Consider the following 17,544-nt stretch of genomic DNA (forward strand, 5'->3'; position numbering starts at 1 on the left):
GCAATCATGCTTTGTTTCAGAGAAGTCTGTGTGCCGCCAGGAGAAATGCAGCCGCTGTGGGGGTAAGTGACAATTCTTTTGACCAATCAACCGTCTGCAGTGTGTTGCTCCACCTCCCGAGAGCGGATCGGTTCAGTCTGGCACCCATACGAAAGGGTCCCAAAAAAGTGGGACGGCTCGTCTCGTTTTTAGGGGATCTGTCCCGGGATAAGTCAGTGGAAACGCTGCAAAATGCGCGCCGTACCGAGACGGACCGAACCGGTCTGCTTGGTGGAAACATGGCTATATATATGTCTTGCTTTGTTGTGATTTGAAATAACTGAACTGATTTAATCAGAGACGTGCAGGACAAAAATGCAGGCACGGAGGTTATACAGCTTATTCCAACAGGGACAAACACTAAGATCCCAATCAATCAACTAAAGAGGCAAAAGAAAAAAAAACAAACAAACAAAAAAAAAAAGATGAAGCAGTCTGGATCAAGGGAGCTTCTTTGATTAAGCCAAGATTTGCAAATATAATACTTAACCACCGCTGCTATCGAGCTGAAGGAGAATCAAAGTGCCACGAAAAAAAAACTCTCAAAAAAGAAAAATCTGATTCCTGTCCCAGGCCCTATGCACAGAGTCTATAATCTCCAAAGCTGACAGGCTTTTAGTGCACTCTCCATCCATTGCCCCGTCCTCTCAATCAATCAATCAATCAATCAAGAACTCACAGGAGTTTCTTGTGTATCAGGATCAATTTCTTCAAATAACACTCGCATACTTTGTAAAAATATCAGATGGATATGATGTGCGCTTTGTGTCGTTATCTTTCCGTGCAGTGGTGTTCAACATTAAACCAATCTGGAGCCAGCGCTGGATTGAGTTTTAAAATGAATATGTCTTCATGCAGGAAGCGTTTAAATATTCCAACTCAGTCACTTTGTGATACGTAATTGATAATGCTATAAACATCATCAACCCTGAATAAATGTGTCATTTGTTATTACTTTGGGAGTCACAGTAACAGCCTTAATTATTTTCTAGGAGATGGGGGTGTTAAAGTAATTAGTTTTATGTTATTTCTCAGGACTCAGTTATGTGAAGCTGCTTGAAAGTCTTACCAAAGTCAAAGTCACATTGGTACAAGCTACAAAGATAACTCCATTCTTCCCCAAAAACTTAAACATACAAAGATCAGGGGGGGGCAGTAGGTAAAAAATCTTTCCAATTACTTGATGAAATTATTATTATTTTTATATATATATGTATATATTTTTTTTTACTGTCGTCTTACCTTTTGTTATTGGCTCAGCTTGCTCACATGGACAGATTTGCTAGTTAGGTTACAGAAGCCCTATCACTGAGTATTTCATTTGTTGGGTTGCTGGAAACAGCTTCAACATGAGGAGATGGAACAACAGGAGGTTTCTGTTGGCTTTGTTTTTGAAAATTAATAAACAAAAAAAGTTCAAACCTTTCAGATCGAGTTTCTCCTCTTTTCCTGTTTTTTTCATTTATTTATTTATTTTCCTCTAAGCTTCAAACCATTATGCAAAAAACAAGCGTAACTAAGTCAAGGAAACACAAACTATAAGTTAGCTTCGCTTTATTGTGGCTAGCTGGCTAGCTTAAGCTATTACTTTGTGGTTGTCTTGTTAACCTACCGGAAGTTTGTAGTATTATAATGGCTGTTAAAAGAAAACCCACAATGCACCAAAAGAAGCTAAGACAGATGTTTATTTATTTGTCTTTTTTTTTTTTCTTATGGATTTACACATTTAATTTCACAATCATATCAATAATCAGTACAGCAAAAGTAAAGCACCCTCAGTGTTACTTTTAATGCTGAAGCATATTCTACCAAACAAGTTCTAATAACCTTGTTTTTTTTGTTTATCTGGCTTTACTAACCCTGGTAGACAGGATAAGCTGCATAACAACCTGATAAAGCAACCCAGAGTGTCTAGGAGCAGTGTAATTGGTCATAACTTCAGAGGAACGGGAAACAAAAGGAGTCGGGGGACCCAAATGCAGATAAACAAAAGATATTTATTTGAACAAAAACTCAAATTCCAATGCAAAAAAACAAAAGTCTTTCAAAAAAAGCAAAACACTCCAGAAAAAAAAAAAAAAAAATGAAAAACTGTCAAGGAGACACTGGAGAAGGAACACACAGGAAACACTAGCAGACACACAAGTGACAAGATACAAATGACAAAGGAACTCAAGAACCAAGGAGACTATACAGATGAAACACAGGTGTGGAATAAGACACAGGTGAAACACATGAGGGAAAATCAAAAAGGAGAGACACACAAGGAGAACTAAACCAAACACAGGAAGCAACAAAGTGAACATGGAACCCAAGGGAAAACACGTTAATAACTGAGATTATCACAGGGAACACAAGACAAGAATCTCAAAGGATTTTTTACAAACTCAGAGCAAATTATGACATAAGAAAAAATAAATACATGTCCACAAAACATAGGGAAATCAACAGCTAAAAGGAGCAGAAATCATATTATCAGCAGTTGAATACAAGTTCAGACTTATGATGTTGCTTGAGTGAATGATAGATGCAACTTTATGAACTCCGGTTTATTCACTGAAAATAATTTTTGACTTTAAGATATAACATTTCAGCTGCAGCTCTGATGGTATTGGATGGGAAAAATATATTTTTTAAAAAATTCATATGAAAATATGACTCAAACAGTGGTATGATGCTTGAAAAGCAAGGTATGTAAAATCAAACAAGTTGACCAGGGAGATATTCCACGAGGCTGGCTTAGCTCAAAGCCTGGCTTATTTTGGTAAGCCTCGCTAACTTTATTGAGGGTTTGGTTCCACAAATGAGGCTTAGTGCTAGTGTGGCTTGGTAACCATGGTAAATTAACCAAGCCTGGTCCTGGGCAGGCTTACGGTCAGGCTTACCTTAGCTGCATCCCAGAGAAGGTCCAACGGGCTTTTGGAAGACACCTTGTGAACTGCAGGTGTCACATTAAATTAATCTAGAACTGTAATGAATGATGTTCTTGTTCGGAAACATAAATTGTGACTTTTTAAGAACTTTTCTGGCACCTGCTGCTCAAAACTCAAAAAGTCAGAAGGATCACGAGGCCCCGCTTTCACGGTCCGTATTCATACTGAAAATCAAGATCAAGCGAGCTTTTGTCCTTTAGCTCCAAGGGAGGTTTCTGTCCTCCATGAGCTCACTTTAGGACACCTGCATTATCCAGGGGGACCTCTGATCCTTCTGACTTTTTGGGTTTTAAGCAGGGAGTGTCAGAAAAGTTACCAAAAGGTCTCAATTTATGTTTCCGAACAAGAACATCATGCATTACAGTTCTACATTAATTTAATACGACACCTGCAGTTCACAAGGCGTCTTTCAGAAGCCTGTTGGACCTTCTCTGAGAAGCCTGACCGTAAGCCTGCCTGGGAACAGGCTGGCCTTTTCTGTAAAACGAAATAATCCAGGCTTTGAGCTAAGCCAGCTTCGTGGAATATCCCCCAGGTGTCCTCTTGGTTTTTCCTCCAGACTTGGTCTGCTCACTGAGTCATTTTCTGGAGAGCTAATTGGTTTGTTGGCAGAGTCTTTTCTACAAATTGATCTGTTATCATCACCTATCCAGGTGAGCAGCACGAGTCAAATAAATGATATATCCCTGGAAAATTAAGCTTAATCTGTAGAACTTGGAATTAATCCATAAATTAGCGTGAAAAATGGAAATCCGTTGTTCCTGAATACCTCCCCATTCACAACCTTGGAAATTCCCAAAAATCCAAATCAAATCTGCCTTTTGTGCCAAAAGTCCAGGAATAATGTGAGTCTTATGATTAACTACAGACATATGTAACACTCTCCTCTTACCTGAACTGGGTGTTTGTGCTCATGTTTTGAGGAAAACCATATTACTTCTAATATTTATCCCTGCCGCTGCCTGCTGTGTCACTCTAATCATGATTTGTGCAACAGAAAAAATTTGAAATGGTAATGTGCTGAATTTCAAGTAATGCTGATGCAATTTGTAGGTTGTATTTTAATTCCCTCTGCAGCATGAATATTATTTACTTTGACATTGTGCAAATGAGGTTTCATATATTTTAAAGTCGACTGAAAAAGTCGGCATAATCACTCAGCTAGACAGCTCAGCGCTGATTTTATTCTAATCCAGCTCCAACAGATGTTGTGATTGTCTGCCAGAGTGCTTTTTTTTTCAAGCACCTGTGCTTATGGACCAAAATGTTTGGGTTATATTTCCCTGCTTACCATTTCACCTGTTCAAAAAGGATCCTCTTCAAAAACTGAAACTATCACACTGTATGGCATGCTACTTGAAGTCTTCGAATCAACAATTTTAAGATAGACCTCACTATTTTCAGGAACGGCGGCTGATAAACTGATACAGCACTCTCCTGCTGGAGAAAGTAGATGACCCATGCCTTCCAAAAATCTCTCCAGTTCAGAAAATAAATAAATGAATAAATAAAAATAGCCTGTATCAATTATTAAATCCTCCACACCATGTTCCCTTCACCTCTCCATCATACACCAACCTGCACCTCACACTCCAGTTAGCAAATATGGATCCCACTTTGTCACTGGATGTGCAGTGTATACATGAAGATGTGATTATGTTTATCAATTATAAATTTGTGAATATTAAAAAAAAACATCTCCAGAATAAACAGATGGGTGCTGTTATTTTGATGCAATGACCCAAAGAGACACAGTTTTCCACTTTGTTGGCCAAAGCAGTGATTTCTCTGCACAAACACAAACTGTTGAAGTAGAAATAATACAAATTTAATGCACCTCACAGCTCCCTTAACCTCAGCACTACAGTACAAGGAGGTGTTTACTCACTGAGAATGGTGTTTTTCTTCAGTCACACTCCCTCACTCTCAATCTCAGCATTGTGTATGACTTTTTCATGCCTGCAGTGATGAGGGGAAATATAGTGAGCAGGTGGTTATGGGAAATAGAATGCTGACAGGGTGAGACTCTGGTGTGAGTTCTCTTACTGAATGAGATAATTGCATTTCATTTACAGGTAGAGTTAAAAAAAAAAAAAGTTCCTGTGTTAAAGTTATAGCATTAGCCTGTTCAGCTGTGTCAGTCTGGGACACCTATAGAGAAGCTGTGAAAGAAATTGCCAATTTATTGTTAATTTTCAATGAAAAAAACACACTTTGGCTTTTTTCCAGCCTTTACTTTGTTATGCTTTATGATCTTTGAGCAACTCACTCTGCTTTATAACCATGACTTCTATAGAAAGAGTCAAAAGTTAGCCAATATCTCCTTGTTATGCTGTTAGCAGCTAATGCAAGAGTGTCAAGTAGTGTTAAGAATAACGTCATTAAAAAGAACGGCATTAAAAATAATGGTGTTACTAACGCCTAGATTCAAGATCTAGCTTCAAGACCAAGGGTAATAGAGCTTTCTCGGTGAGCGCCCCAGACTTTGGAACCACCAGCCACACGTCAGACTTGCACAATCAGTCCCTTGTTTAATTTCACTACTGAAGACTTATTTTTCCAGAAAAGCTTTTATTTTGTGATTCTACCTCTCTTTTTATCTTATTTTATCTGGGTTTTATGGGTTTGCTTTTGATTTATTTTATCCCTTGGCTGCTTGTTTTATTTATTTATTTATTCATTTTTTTTATTTATTTATTTATTTATTTATTTATTTATTTTTGGGGGGGGGGGGGGGGGGGGGGGGGGTTATTGTCTGCTGTTCATTTTTACCTGTTTGTACTAGTCATTGGGAAGCACTTTGTTACGTCTATTGAAAAGTGCTTAAAAAAATAACTTAAGGATTATAACACTGTTGCTATTCCCAGTAATGGGTAATCTAATTAATTACTATTTCTAATGTTATAGTGCTGTTACTAGCAGTGAAATGTGGTGCGTTACTATGTACAAGACCTGGGTTGCTCAGCCAGGCACAAGTGGGGAGCTGCAAATAAAATGTGGGTGGGTGAGGGTGGGGGTGAGAACAATCATCTTGGCATGTCTTTAAAAAAGAGCTGATACTAAAGTAAAACTTTTCGGCAACAAATATAACATGGCTACCTGTGTGCGTCTGTGTAACCTGCAGTCAGACAGGATCTCCTGCAGCATCTTTGGACCAAACCAACTCCAGGGAGAGGGGGGATGCTTTTTGAGGTGTGAATGTAAGGCACAAGTAGATGACTTGTTTTGACTTAAAAAAAATGTAAGAGATGACAGGACCAGACTTAAAAGTGAGGGGATAATTGGGAGGTTTTACAAGTCAGGAGTGGAGAGAGAGACAAAATTAGTCAGAGAATTCATCCTAAATCAGGAGTGTTGGCAGGTCAATCTGACCTGGCTCACTCAGCCAGACACAGGATGGGAGCTGCAGATTTAATATGTGCAAGTCTGGAGAGATCTGTGGGATTAAAAATGGTGTTTTCAGGTTAGAAGTGCATTGACATCATAGACATCAAAGACAAGAACAGACATGTGAACATTATGTCCCAGAGAAAAACCTGCTCAAAAACTGAATTCTTTTTTTTTTTTTTTTTTTTTTTTAATAAAGCAAGAGTTACTTTCCCTAGTAATATTTTACATTTATAAAGGAGTAATTCAGTTACTAATTCAATTACTTTTGGGGATAGTAACAAGTAAGTATAACTAAGTACTTTTTTCAAACAAGTTGCACAACATGTTATGTTTAACTTGTGGTCCTGAGCTGTTATGAAAGCTCTTTAGAGATGGAACTGTCCTAGGTTTCAGTCACAGTTGCTACCACAAATACAGCTCATACTGGCCTTTGTTAACAAGGGAAACAAAGGCCAGTTTGAAGCATAGAACAGGACAGAACAAAAACTTCCCACTGTTCCTGGTTGCTTCAAAAACTTTTGGAGACACACTGCATCAATAAAGCGCTGAGCAGAGGAAGAAGTAGTGGACTGTTCAGCTTGAATGTGTCTTACAGAGAGTTGCTGATGTCAGGCTCAGAAAAGGTTTTGGAAAGTTTTTGAGATGAACTGTTCAAAGAAGCTTGAATCGCTGGTAATAACTGACATTTACACACAAGCCCTAAATGACTGCTCTGTTACATGTTCAATCATTTAACTGTGACACCTTTTAGAGTAAATTACCACTCAACTTGTAGTTTAAAAGGGAAAAGGGCTGAGAAAAGTCTTTTCTATCTCAGATGGTTTCTCTACAGATTTTAGTTTAACACTTTAACTTCATATGTGTCATATCCTGGTAATTGCAGTGTTTGTGACATTGTTCTCTGAACAAATGATGTTCATTGCTGGCATCCCTCACAAGTGGCATCAGTATGAAGCCTGAATTGAAAACTGGCCTTTAATATAGTGCTGTGAGGTCTTAAAGGCCTAGAGTTGGAGTAGGTCACCAACACTTTGGTATAAATTGGTTCTTTAGAAATGTAAAAATATTTTTTAATTATATAGCAATTGAAACATATAATTAATCAAGTATTTTGCCTTTGTGATAATAATTGAAGTCTATACTTTAAATCACAAGACTTATTATCTCAATGGGGCACCACTTGTTGAAAGATTGGAAGCTCAAAAGCAAACTTAATTCATTCAGTTAAATCATCCGAGGGTCGACCTCACTTTAAGTGTTTGTTGCTCATTGTACAGAGGCTGTTATATTATTAAAAATAAATATAATGATAATAAATAAATGTATTGTTTTATACGTGAAGACTCATTTACTACAAACAATGAAGGACAGGGATACTTTAAAAACAACAACAACAATAATAATAATAATAATAATAATAATAATAATAATAATAATAATAATAATAATAATAATAATAATAATAATAATAATAAATGGAATAAGAATGGTTTACCTAAGATTAATGCAACAGTTGTGATATTAGGAGCTAAATTCTGGTCTTACAGATCTAATAACCTAATAAATAACTAAATAATTATTATCTGATTCTGAATGATGTTTTATTTTGAAAAATGACTGTCTATGACTCATTCCTGAGGCCAAATCCCCCAAGCTAGCAAAATGGACAAAAAACAAACATCTTTAGAAAGTTTCTTTTGGCTGGGTAAAAGAACCAGGGAGACAGAAGAAGAGCCGGTCTGTGGAAAAATTGTCTGACATTAAACCAGTCTGTGGCGCAAAGAACGTTGGGGACCGTTGGTTTAGGGGATAGTGTGCTGCTGGGATGAGAGCAGTTGAAACTACATGGTCAGGTACACACAGAGGCAGATTTGATGAAGGATTTCTTCTCTCAGACCTGTTTGTTTGTTGATGAAATGAGCTGCTGCTGCTGCTGCTGGAGTTGCAGTGCTGAAACACAGGGCTAAACAGCTTCCTTGGAAGGAAACTGAGGCACATCCTGCACTAAGACACAAGTCTTGGGGTGAGCCAAGAGGCCCAAGGGGTGACATGGAGCCAGCAACCCAGAGATGAAGAGACTGAGAAACAAAACCTAGAAAAGTGAAGCAGTTCCCACTAACAAATGTTCCTGCATGTACAGTTGCAACTCCTACCAGTAACAACTTTGAAAATATTCAACCTCAGACATTTAATTGTCACATATTAAAAACTTATTTATTTATTAAAAGCTGGATCTAAAGTTTGAGACTGAGTATCACCAGGTAAACATGCAACAGTGTAGAACATCAAATAACCAGACGGGGTGGCCAACCTGTGGCTCGTGAGCAACATGTGGCTCTTTGCCTTTCGCTATGCAGCTCTTCGATCCACTTATAAAACTGCTATGTTGTTGCAAACGTTGGGACCAGTACTGATCAATTCTTGGGTGATGAGGTTGTCACTTAAGTTTCAGTTTCTTTTCTCTACATGTGCTCCTGTCAATCGTAAATGTGCTTGTAGATAGATAGATAGATAGATAGATAGATAGATAGATAGATAGATAGATAGATAGATAGATAGATAGATAGATAGATAGATAGATAGACTACGTTTTTTGTGGCTCTTGGTCCCTGACTTGTTTGCCACCCCTGACATAAGCTAATGAATATACTGCCATGATCCTGCTGTGTGTCCATATGTCAAACACATTTAGCTTAGAAGATTGGTTGTTGGCCTTTTTTGGTCGTCTCAATGACTCCATATCTATATCCAATCTCTGACTGGTGCCCAGAAACATTGGTGTTCGCTGTTTGGAAACCCCACTTTAGGGACTTGCATGTCATTTTGGAGCAAGGACAGGGCTATCTGAACTCTGCTCTGAGGAGTCAACTTCAGGTCAGACAGAGGTCAGGGCATGCTACACAGGGAATGAAGTTGTTTATATTTGCTGCTGAAGCTTAAACAAGTAACCATGCTTGTAATTTATTTTGCTCCACTTCTCTTCTTGAGTGTGTTTGATACATGGACATTCAGATAGTACACGTTTATAGTAAACTGGAACATTAAAAACAAGCTATACACTCTAGTTTATGAAGCTATGCTCCTTTCTAAGAACACAAGTGAGAACTCTTCTGCTGTTTGGACAGATCTTACAAACCTTCAGAATAAATTTCAGAAAAATCAAAAGAAGACGTCAGTGAAGGAGGCCCAAGACTCTGAGTGCTGCCTGCAGCTTATTTTTAGCAGCAGTTGTAGTAGTAGTAGCTTCAGTGATGCTCTCCAAGCTTTTTAATCCCACTAAATGTTTTATTTAGAGGAGAATGGGATTTTTCATCGACCTACTTACCTGAGCCACCTGTAGGCGAATCCCTCCTCCTGAACCCTCTCCGGCCTTGGCAGCACATTAGACATAGAAACAAAGTTGTTCTCCAAAGAACCTTCCATCCTGTTTGACCTCCCTGAAATCTCTCAAGTAAACTCCCAGGCACTCAGCCTGATCCTCCCCTTCAAATTTAGCACGTCTACATTTAAACACGTATGCGTCACAGACGAAAGATCCTGAAAGGGATGTGAAGAGAAAAAAAATCAATCATACCAATTCCTCTTAAAGTTCAAACCGCCTCTGGTTACCTTGCCATCGATCTTCTGCTCCTTCGCCAGATTGCATGTGAGACTGGACTGCAGTGCTCACTGCTAGCCACCTACATTTCCTCTCCGAGCTTGTTTTCTCTCTTCTGAGCCATTCAGAGCACTTATAAGATCAGTAAAAAAAATCAGCCCTGTCTTACAGCATTAATACTGACATCGCTTCTCTTCAGCAGAGAGCCACGGATCGGATTTGAAGGTTTGCTTGTAATCAATTCCTTGTCATTATTGATGAGGAGTAAAGCGGGTTATAAAGCTGCAGGCTCACTTTACTCTGCGTGTCTTGATGTGTTTGGATAAAGTGTTTGGCTCCCGCAGCCCCAAGGCTAATGACAAGTCTCCAGCACCCCTCAGCCCTGTGTTGTCTGACTGCATGAGCTAACATCTAACAGCTTGGAGTGTTTGCTGAGGGTCTAGACCATTAAGGGCGTCTTTCCTTCCCCTAGCCTTCAAATGAGGCTTGGTTAGGCAACTTAAAGATTTCTCTTGACAAAGAATAATGAGACTATTGATTGTCTTAAGAGATATTTACCAAAGTCCACTTTGAAACCGCTAAGTGCATTGACACCAGGAGAGAACAGCATCTTCTGAATGCAAGCCAGAGCGCTGCGTCGGACAGCCGAGAACAGAAGACAAAATTTAATACAAAAACAATTCCTGTGCATTCAGCAGAGCCATGAAAACCGGCAGGACTAATAGAGGGACGGAGAGATTGATGAGAGCTATCATTCTCTACTTTAATTGATTGAATAAAATATGATATGGTGTCAGTAATGAGGTTAGACATGAGGCCTTGATGCAAGGTGTCCTTAATTCAACAGCAGAGCTCCAGCACTGCAGCAGGAATGAAATACAGGCCTAATGCGTTTTTTTAACAGCACTGCTATACTAAAGCTAAAGCTTCGTCTCACAGGAGTGAGCTCTGTATATTCAGCATTTGAGATTAGTGATGTTTTGTGTGTGTTGTAGGTTCCTACATCAGGACGTGCCACCTATTATGTTTCCTACAAGAGAGAGTCCTTCATCCAAACCAAACTCCCCAAGTACTCTCTACCAAAGGTAAGTCTTTCCCCTATTAGCCCAACTTATATTTCAACTTTTTTTTTCCACAACAAGTGTTAGGTTTATAACACAGATGATGCTCCTAAAGGTGGAAACATTTTCTACATCATTAATCTGTTGGATTTACATCAAAGCACCTGTGACAAGCTTTGACTGGTCGAGAAACTGATTGGACTTATTACCGATGTCTGGATATGACCCATAAAAGTCTAGAGATCATCAGCAACAACAAAGCGTTTGCTAAACTTCAGTATTGAGTACCTGAAAACACTGTGAGGAGGGATGTGTCAGAGTAGACAATCAACAACAGGCTTAAAAAAAAAAAAAAAAAAAAAAAAAAAAAAAAAAAAAACACTTTTGGACAGCAACCCAGTTGGACAAGATCAGCAAAGAGTTGAGAAGTAACTGTCCACAGGAAGCACCAAAATCAACACAAACTTAAACTTCCTCACATGAGCTTTAAGACACTTTGCAGAAATATCAAGAAGACTTTATAAACTTCAGTAAAAAAACTCATAACACCATAATCAGTAACTGGCAAGGCTGTATTACATGTCAGAGTTCATCTCAAAGATGAAAAGTTCTCATATAAGTGACGCACGGAGCTGTTGATCTTGAGTGCTTTCAAGTACGCTTCTTTAACCTTGAGGAATAAATAAAGAAAAAGTTTAGATCGTAAACTGACCCTCTAACACACTTTTGAGCTACAAGAAAGGAGGTAAAGCAGAAAAGAAATGAAGTAATGTTCCTTATACCACCAAAGCTATTCCATGATAATGTCTTTAAAGTATCAGCGAGTTAAAGTTAAGAAATGTTAGTTGTCAACATAAACTTTACTGCATCACATTACAACTTTTGGGTCATAAAATGATATAATTTCTACAGGACATGATCCCAAAAATGTATCCCTACAAGCACAAAACATATTTATTGATGTTATACATCTGGAATAACACACTCACCGGCCACCTCATTAGGTTCACCTTGCTAGCACCAGGTTGGACCCCCTTTTGCCTTCAGAACTGCCTTAATCTAACCTGAAACGCTAGACGAATAGTTTCATACATACTCCACGGAAATATTTTACTAGTCCATCTGGGTTGATCCTCTTCAGATTTGTTTTCAGAGACTGGGCCTTCAAACAAATCAGCAGCTAGTGATTGGACGACCGTTCTGATTGACGCACTCACCACAGACCAATCCACATCAAGCCACGGTATTATGTAGCTTATGTGCGCCGCTGCTGAGAAACAATAGACATACAACTACAGGAACGCAAGAAACAGCTGTGATAATGTCGGTATACGACTGCTGCTGTTTTTGTTAAGTTAACTTAAGAATCAAAGGAACGCTGACAACTATGAAAGTTTGCTCGTCACTTCCGCTGCTCCCACAGCTCCTGCCTCTCTTCCCTGATTGGGCCGGTTAGAATTTAGCCGAGTGAAGTCGTTGGTCAATGGAGCCTGGCAAGATGTATCTGCAGGATTTCAGAAACTGAATCAGGCAGGTCCATTTGCTCTGCAAGGTTAGCCTGAATCCTTAGTGGCATAGATTCAACAAGGTACTGGAAACATTCCCCAGAGAGTTCGATCCATATTGACATGAAAGCATCACGCAGTTGCTGCAGATAATCTCCCCTTCCAACATAACCAAAAGGTGCTCTGTTAAATTGAGATCCGATGACTGCGGAGGTCATTAGAGTACAGAGAACTCATTGCCATGTTTAAGAAAACAGTTTGAAATGATTTGAGCTTCAGACTCATCAGACCAGGCAACGTTTTCCAATCTTCTATTGTCCAGTTTTGGTGTTGCTGTGTGAATTGTAGCCTCAGTTTCCTGTTCTTAGCTGACAGGAGGGTCACCCGGTGTGGTCTTCTGCTGCTGTAGCCCATCTGCCTCAAGGTTGGACATGTTGTGTGTCCAGAGATGCTCTTCTGCAGACCTCGGTTGTAACCAGTGGTTATTTGAGATACTGTTGTCTTTCTATCAGCTCCAACCAGTCTGTCCATTCTCCTCTGACCTCTGGCATCAACAAGACATTTTGGTCCACAGAACTGCCGCTCACTGGATATTTTCTCTTTTTGGGACCATTCTCTGTAAACCCTTGAGATGGTTGTGGGTTAAAATCCCAGTAGATCAGCAGTTTCTGAAATGCTCAGACCAACCCACTGAGTTCAAAGCTTGAGAAATAACTTTTTTGGGATCAAATCAAAAAGCAGCTAAACGCTTGCACCTCCGTTTCTTTCATGAGAAACTTTTACAATTTTTAAGTTGTGGGTGGTCTTCTTAATATTCTACAGACAATGCTGAGAAAGGTTTAAACTGTTTTCTGCATAACAAATTGTTTCAGATCAGACAGACTTTACATCAATAATCATCTCTGATAAAGCCATATCAGCTGGATCAATCTGTGCTAATTGTAACTTGATGACTTACAAAATAATTTTCATCTCATGGCATCTTCTGTTATCAAACATAATCTTAGTGTTGCATTTGAATTAGTCTCATTCAGAACTGCAAATCACACGGCTTTGTTGAAAAATCTGCATTAAGCCACCAGCAAGTCAGAAGTTTTCCCATGTTTGTCCTGGCACTCTGCTCTTTTTAAAGTCCTACACTTGGAATGGTACAACCCTCCAGGGTGAGCTACAACTTACAGTTTGTCATCAACCATTTATATTCACACCACAACATTGATCCCATGACCAATCCCAGCGGGTCAGCATGTTCTAATCCATCACCTCCCTGCCTCCAGTCATAACTCCTCTTAATCTCTCCCTGCTCTCTGATAGGATTTACACATTGTCAGCACTGATGAGAAGCAAGTGTTTGCGGCGGTGCAGGAGTGGAACCAGAACGACACCTATAACCTCTACCTGTCTGACACCAGAGGGATCTACTTCACCTTGGCTATGGAAAATGTCAAGACCACAAGGGGGATTGGAGGAAACCAGATGCTGGACCTGTACGAGGTAGGCTTCTGATGAAACTGGTCGTCCTGAGGGGGAAATGCAGTGAGGTTTTTATTGATTGAATAAATGGGATGCTGCAGGGAGTATCACTTTCTCATTGCTCTTTGGGGTCTGCCATAAAGTACAGATACGTGCCAAGACACAAACAGCAGGGCAAAGTTTAACTGTAGCTACAGGGGCTCAAGCTAGCATCTGATACAAACAAAAACAAACAAAAAACACTGGAACTTATCTTCGTAGAGCTACGGTAACAGTTCCGTGCCAACATATTAGCTTCCATGCACAGAGACTTGCTGACACAGAGGACACAAGCATGAATACTTAAAAAAAAAACCCAGGTTGACGTATTCTAGTTTTTACTGAACATAATTAAAGTTGGACCAGTGATCGATCCAGACTTAAGTCTTTGGCCGGTCTGCACAGAGCCACTAAATCAGGACTGGCCAACCTGTGGCTCACGAGCTGCATGAGGCTTTTTGCCTTTACGTGTGTGTGGCTGATGAGATTGATACTTAAGTTTCAGTTTCTTTTCTCTACTTGTGCTCCTCCCAATCGCTCATGTGCTCATATCTATCTATCTATCTATCTATCTATCTATCTATCTATCTATCTATCTATCTATCTATCTATCTATCTATCTATCTATCTATCTAGAAATAGATTGTTATAGAGATAGGTTGTTATGTAGTTGGTTAATTGCCCAGGTTGCTGTGTTTTCTATAGTTCAATACTGCACAATTTGCAATATATAGATAATGGTCTTATATTTAAGGGGCTGTGAGGAATTTGAAAGTGACCTTGAAAAAGTCTCCCTTCTAGATATATGCATGATTGTAATCCACACTCTATAGTGAGATTATAAGCACCAATATAGGTTATTTAGAAATGTTACTTTGTAGCTTCTTTGTAGCTTCCCCATTGGGTCAAGACTGGATTGATTTATGGCAAGTCTAGGTCTCTATGACAACACCAAGCTGGCTGATGAAGTTTAGAGGTGAGAAGAGATAAAACACAAAGATCAGTGTTTTTTCTCTGCTGAAAACGATTTATGTGCTTAATTTTGAAGTGATGGTGGACACTGGAGCCTGACTGTCAGAAAGAAAAAGGACAGAAAAAGGACAGAAGAGCAGAAGAACGTTAAACAGGAGAGAGACAGAGCACAAGCTAAAGGCTAACACAGGAGCTAATCTGTTTGTGCTAATGTTCATTCCAACCCACAGTCAGCAGTTATTCTGCAGTGGTCTGTTCAAACTTGAGAGTCTATTAATAAAATGAAGAGTGAGGTTATGTTAGCTCTGATTGGTAGATGACTGGCAGGATGGCTACTAAACAACTGTACCAACTGACAGTTAGCTTGTACGCTAGCCTACGGATATGTCGAAACCCCAGGCTGCTTTTAGCGATACATTTTTTCAGCTACTGACGTACACTACAAACTCAGAACATCTGCTTGTTTTCACGTTTTAAACAACAGCGCTACATAATGGTACTGATAAATACCTTACCTCATCGCGTTGTATCCAGTAAAAAGTTGTCTTGAACAAAGAAAATAAGTTCCACAACAAACAGTGTGTGTGAGGCTCTGGGCCAGAAGGTGGCAAGGCAGTCACATTAAATCAGATCCTCCTCACAGTATCTTTGAAGAAAACTGTGGGCAAAGAAGACTCTCCTTTTTGCTGCTCCAACCTGTCAATAACAAGCTTGTGCTGCTCAGATTCTGTCTATATTCTTGCTTCAAGCCCTAAAATAGCAGGTTTTGACTAAAATGCCAAAATCAAGGCTCAAGATCAACACATCAACACATTGGGTACACATATTGAATCAGTTACAGCTTATTCATGCTACTTTTGATGAAATCTTTTTGATAATGATATCCCAATAACCCCCATATATCAAACCAAACTTCTAGTGATGTTCGATACCACTGATTTCCTTTCCGATCCGATGCTGAGTAAAATTCAGGCTGGTATCGGTGATACCGATCCGATACCGATACTTAGTGTAAATACATGTAATGGGTCTGGTAAATCTAAAAAAAAAATAATTAGCCCATTTCAAATCATACCACTTACTTGAATTTGCCAGTACAATATATCATTAAATAAATAAATGTCCCAATGATTTCACAAGTTTGTCAATACCTACATTTTGAATCATTTATTCAACAGTTAAAGAAAATTAGATGGGTTGTAAATTTACAATGGGTATATTTTATAGATTAAATGATATATTTTATCTATGTTTTCTAGAAGATAGTTTTCTTAACTCAACGTGACTATTTTATTGCAACTGTTCTGTGTAATTTAATGACACCTGTTGTTTGTTATCCACTTCAAATAATCAATTCCTTAGGGAACCTTACCTGAATTAATCTAGGCTGATTTGCCTATGTGAGATTATCTCCTTGACTCATGTATTATCACTCTAAATGAATTCATGCAGTTATTTATTGAAGCATGTATTTATTTTTTTTACTTATTTCATAGCCATATATATTAATTGGAACAATAGCAACAGAGCTTAGCAACACTTAAAGCCCCACATTTTCTCCCTCTGCACCTGGATGGTGTCCGCCTGCAGCACTGGAGGATTTAGAGACGTGTGTCTCATCCTAGCAGCACCTGACGCTCAGCTCTCCTCCTCTGTCCCGCTCATCATAAATGCCTCGTATTCTTGGTTGTGATTCAACCTGAGGTGTTTAATAAGGATCGCTGTGTTGCCACAAGTCCTGACGTTTTTTCTTAAAATATCCCAAATTGCGTCTTGGCTGTTTGTGGAGCTAAAATACTTCCACACATGACATCTTTTGCACTTAACCATTCTGTCCTGTGACAGCGTAAAAGTGAGTGACAGGCTGAGCAGTGTGCACCTGCACTGACGCATTACGCCAGGAAAAGTAGCTCCGACAGAACGGCATATTATTTAGATACGTCCTTAACAGTTTGGTGACTCACTGTGTTCTTTTTAATGATTTACAGGACCTCAAATGACTGGAGTATCAAAAGTATCGATATTATGGTTTTAGAATCAATTTTAGAGCACAGAGAGCTGGTATTGGAAGTATCGATATTTCAGTATCGATCCGCACATCACTACAAACTTCACTTCTTCACACTGTAGCTGATTCAATCTCAGTTTAACAGACATGATGAATGCACAGCATGCAGATCACATTCTGTCATTGGTGTAAATAAGACTTTGATGCACATTTAATTAAACATGATGTCTTCAGGAGAAAAAGATAAAGGGTAAGGGGAATGACTTTGAAACAGAAGTCAGACAATGAGGTCAAAGACACTAAATGGGACAAACTGTAGAGTTTAGAATAATTACCAGATAGTAGCTACCTGAGATATGTTTTTGTTGTTTGACACTACTTTTAAAATTACCCATGTGATCTGTTGTGATACAAACATGTTGATAAATTACAATCAAACAGAGTCTATGCAGCCGATCTGTTTCCATCTCCTTGCTTTACATAAACAGCCTGGCTGTAGAGTTTGATAACACTTGCTTGTCTCAGA

The 17,544-nt window shown here is 39.0% G+C and overlaps 1 protein-coding gene across 1 annotated transcript in view; it reads left to right on the forward strand.

Moving 5' to 3' along the window:
• Nucleotides 1-17,544, forward strand: part of sorcs3a (sortilin related VPS10 domain containing receptor 3a) — a 402,752-nt gene that overhangs the window by 277,285 nt on the left and 107,923 nt on the right. The window contains exons 8-9 of the mRNA XM_074686947.1: nt 10,956-11,045; nt 13,841-14,020. Of these exons, the coding sequence (XP_074543048.1) occupies nt 10,956-11,045; nt 13,841-14,020 (270 nt within the window). The remainder of the gene's footprint in view (nt 1-10,955; nt 11,046-13,840; nt 14,021-17,544) is intronic.

Source organism: Halichoeres trimaculatus, unplaced genomic scaffold (genome assembly GCF_033239565.1).
Source record: "Halichoeres trimaculatus isolate MK-OKI-2021-1 unplaced genomic scaffold, fHalTri1.1 fHalTri1_scaffold_2, whole genome shotgun sequence".
Lineage (NCBI taxonomy): Eukaryota > Metazoa > Chordata > Actinopteri > Labriformes > Labridae > Halichoeres > Halichoeres trimaculatus.